This window comes from Arachis ipaensis, chromosome B01, assembly GCF_000816755.2.
Source record: "Arachis ipaensis cultivar K30076 chromosome B01, Araip1.1, whole genome shotgun sequence".
NCBI classification, from domain to species: domain Eukaryota; kingdom Viridiplantae; phylum Streptophyta; class Magnoliopsida; order Fabales; family Fabaceae; genus Arachis; species Arachis ipaensis.
In genome coordinates, this window is record NC_029785.2 from 108,459,218 (window position 1) to 108,462,321 (window position 3,104).

General features: G+C 34.8%; 1 protein-coding gene across 1 annotated transcript in view; it reads right to left on the reverse strand.

Annotated features, from left to right (window-relative positions):
* LOC107610968 (DDT domain-containing protein DDR4) overlaps nucleotides 1–3,098 on the reverse strand; it is a 6,221-nt gene extending 3,123 nt beyond the window's left edge. The window contains exons 1-7 of the mRNA XM_016312943.2: nucleotides 2,926–3,098; nucleotides 2,693–2,803; nucleotides 1,343–1,429; nucleotides 1,167–1,204; nucleotides 1,004–1,085; nucleotides 737–843; nucleotides 462–627 (exon numbers count right to left, since the gene is read on the reverse strand). Of these exons, the coding sequence (XP_016168429.2) occupies nucleotides 462–627; nucleotides 737–843; nucleotides 1,004–1,085; nucleotides 1,167–1,204; nucleotides 1,343–1,429; nucleotides 2,693–2,803; nucleotides 2,926–2,985 (651 nt within the window). The 5' untranslated portion in view covers nucleotides 2,986–3,098. The remainder of the gene's footprint in view (nucleotides 1–461; nucleotides 628–736; nucleotides 844–1,003; nucleotides 1,086–1,166; nucleotides 1,205–1,342; nucleotides 1,430–2,692; nucleotides 2,804–2,925) is intronic.

Sequence of the window (3,104 nt, forward strand, 5' to 3'; positions counted from 1 at the left end):
CTTATGGATAACATAATATTGATTATTTTATGTATTTTATTATTTTTTTTAAGTTTTTTCTTTAAAAACAAATTATGGATTTGTTCCATAAAGTTTAAAGCACCCTTTATGGAACAAAACTGCTTTATTATTTTTCTTCTTGTTTCCTTACTTCTGTCTCACTGTTGATGTCATTATATATAACAAAAGAAAGGTTTCAATGTATGATGTTAGCTAAGAAGCAGTTCCAACAGGAATTTCTATAGCTGGGTAACTCATGTTCAACTTTTATCTGTTTAGGAGAACCTCACAACATACTATTAATCATATCTTCAATGTTATTGATTGTTGATTTATCATCTAATGATAAGTTTATAACACCAATGTTCCAATTCAAAGCAAACCACCCAACAATTATAAAATGTCAACTGCTCAGTGCTATGTAGTAACCAAACAAAGATCAACCAGATTTAGTAACTTACAGAAACATCTTGAAATTCATCAAAATTGGTAGCTACAGATTCCCACTGGTATGATGTATTAGAAAGAACCAGTGAACCTCTTGGTTTCCCTTTCTTCATTTGAATCACTTCAGTTTTTCTTGTTTCTCGATACAGCCTATGACCAACAACTGGGTCATCTTCATACCTGCACTAACCAAATTTCAAATGAATAAAACCACAAACAGATGTCCAAAAAGTTTTAAAAAAAAAACATCTGAATTGGGCTCATATAAGTGAAACCAAAAGTATATTACCAATAAGAAATTCCATGTGAATCACCTCCAATTCGCTCTTTACGAAATGTTGAGAGTTTAACACCATGTTTGAGGGAGTTGTCAATATAATTCCGGATATCTTCTTGCTGCGAAATATTACTCAAATTTGGTCAATAAAGCACTTGTAAATTAGAAAATGGGATAATCAGAGAAAGATATCCATTGCCTATGCTGAGACATCACTGTGCCATTCAAAGTTCACCCATTTAATTTAATATATGATGTTGTAATGAATATGAGTATTACCTCAACACGAATGTCACATAATGCTTTTAAGATCACAAGACGAACCCCTGGATCAAGCGATTTATATACTTCAATTTCCGTCCTGTCATATTAGCATAAAATCTGAGGCTTGGTATATACATATATTAACATTCTCCTATTTAAATGTTGCAATAATACTAACCCATGTGAAGCAACAATTGGAAGATCCCCATCAGCAACCTGCAATTGAATTCCATCCACTTATCAGCTCTTGAAACTATAAAAAAATAAAAAATAAAAAATAAAAAAATAAAAAAAATAAAAAAAAACACAATACTCAATCAAATAACAGCCTGTTAAGTTGAAGTATTTCATTACCCAATGCCACCAATCTCTCAATTTTCTGCATAATACAGTTATCCAAGTATCACGTGTGAGTGCCATGCGTATAATAGGAGGGATTGCCTGTCAAAAGATTCAATAAGTGTTGTTATTAGACCAGAAGCAGTTGTGCAAATAAACAAGACAATAAAACTCCTATGTTCTTAAGAAATAAACCAGAGATCGCTGCACTAGCACTATGGCTAAAATCATAACTTCAAATACCTCTCACAAAATCTGGAACTGTACGCTCCCTTGCAATAAACAGCCCTAACATTCTCTCTTTTTCTCTATGTAATACTCACCACTGAGTATCCTCTTTTGACAGAATAATGCAACAATAATGTTGTTATAATCAAGACAACTTTTATTGGCCCCAATATCTATCTGCCCACCCATGTAGTACAGATTCAGAATGTATGGTTGATGTTATGAGTAGCATCTTTTTATAAACATAAGTTAAAGTAGCATCTTTGTTATTGATCAGCCCACTTTGATCCATAAGTCAATCGATCAAGGATCCATAGAGTATCTTGCATCAGGTATTTCAGTAAAGAACTAAACCTCAAACATAAATTCTTGCGTTACTCACACTATTTAAATCTTCCAGCGAATTATAGTTCAAGTCAGAAACCTTTCAATACGAATTAAATATAACAAAATTCTTGCAACAAAATATAATTCTGCTATGTTGACCCATATCTGTTTCCCATGAAGCTATCTTATACAAAGTGCCTGTCAATGCATAATTTGTATCTTGCAATCCTAATTTTGACTTTGAGGATCTATTTGAATCCAGAACATTAGGAAAATGTCTAAGACAAGGATAAAATGAAGAATTACATTAAAGAACCCCGGCTCTCTACTTACCAACCTTGGCCAAACATGCTATTCAGTCGTAAAAAATATGTCTGTGTGGGAATATATTATTTTCCAAGTTCATTGATGAGTCATCAGTTTGCAATGGAAACTCAAGCAAAACAAATTTTCAGTTTCTGATTAATTCCACCATCTTTCAGCCACAGCAACCTCCTATGAGCTATGAGTATATAGTCCCCAAACTACAACTTCATAAATCTAAAGTCTCACTAATAAGTCAGCATCCTACAAAAACCAGCAGAGAACTAAAACTTGAAACTCATGAAGCAAAGCTATGAAAGTAAAAGCTTTGCAGGATTTGCAAACTTCACTCACTATGGAAACAAAGTAGAACTTTAATTGAAGTTCTAATAAGTAAACATCACAGTAACAAGTACTAAAACAAACTGAAACCACAAAGACAAAGGACATACTACATTCAATGATAAAATGCCATAAACTGAAGAAGCATAAAACAAAGGCACCAACCTTAAGCAAAGGCATATGTATATCACTCAAAGTGTCATTGGGAGTAAGAAGTGCAGTCTCGAACTCTTCAGCAGAAAATTCAAGTGAGATATTCAAAAGTGGCCTAAACAGCTGCAAATAAACACAAAAAACAAGCATTTTCAGAAATACTAGGAAATGCATAAGAATTAAGCACTCCCCCAGTAATGAAAAACGCAATCCAAGACGAAAAAGATCACAGCTTTGGAGCTAACATGCAAAAAATTGAGCACCGAAGCCAACTCCCACATGCACCGGAGGTTCCACCGCGGCATCCTCGACGGCGACAGCGGCGGTTCCACGAGCTGCGTCACGATCTTCGCGCATTGCTGCTGCTGTGGCGACAGCGGCGGCGACTCCTCATCTTCTTCTTCCTCCTCCTCCTCCTCCGCCC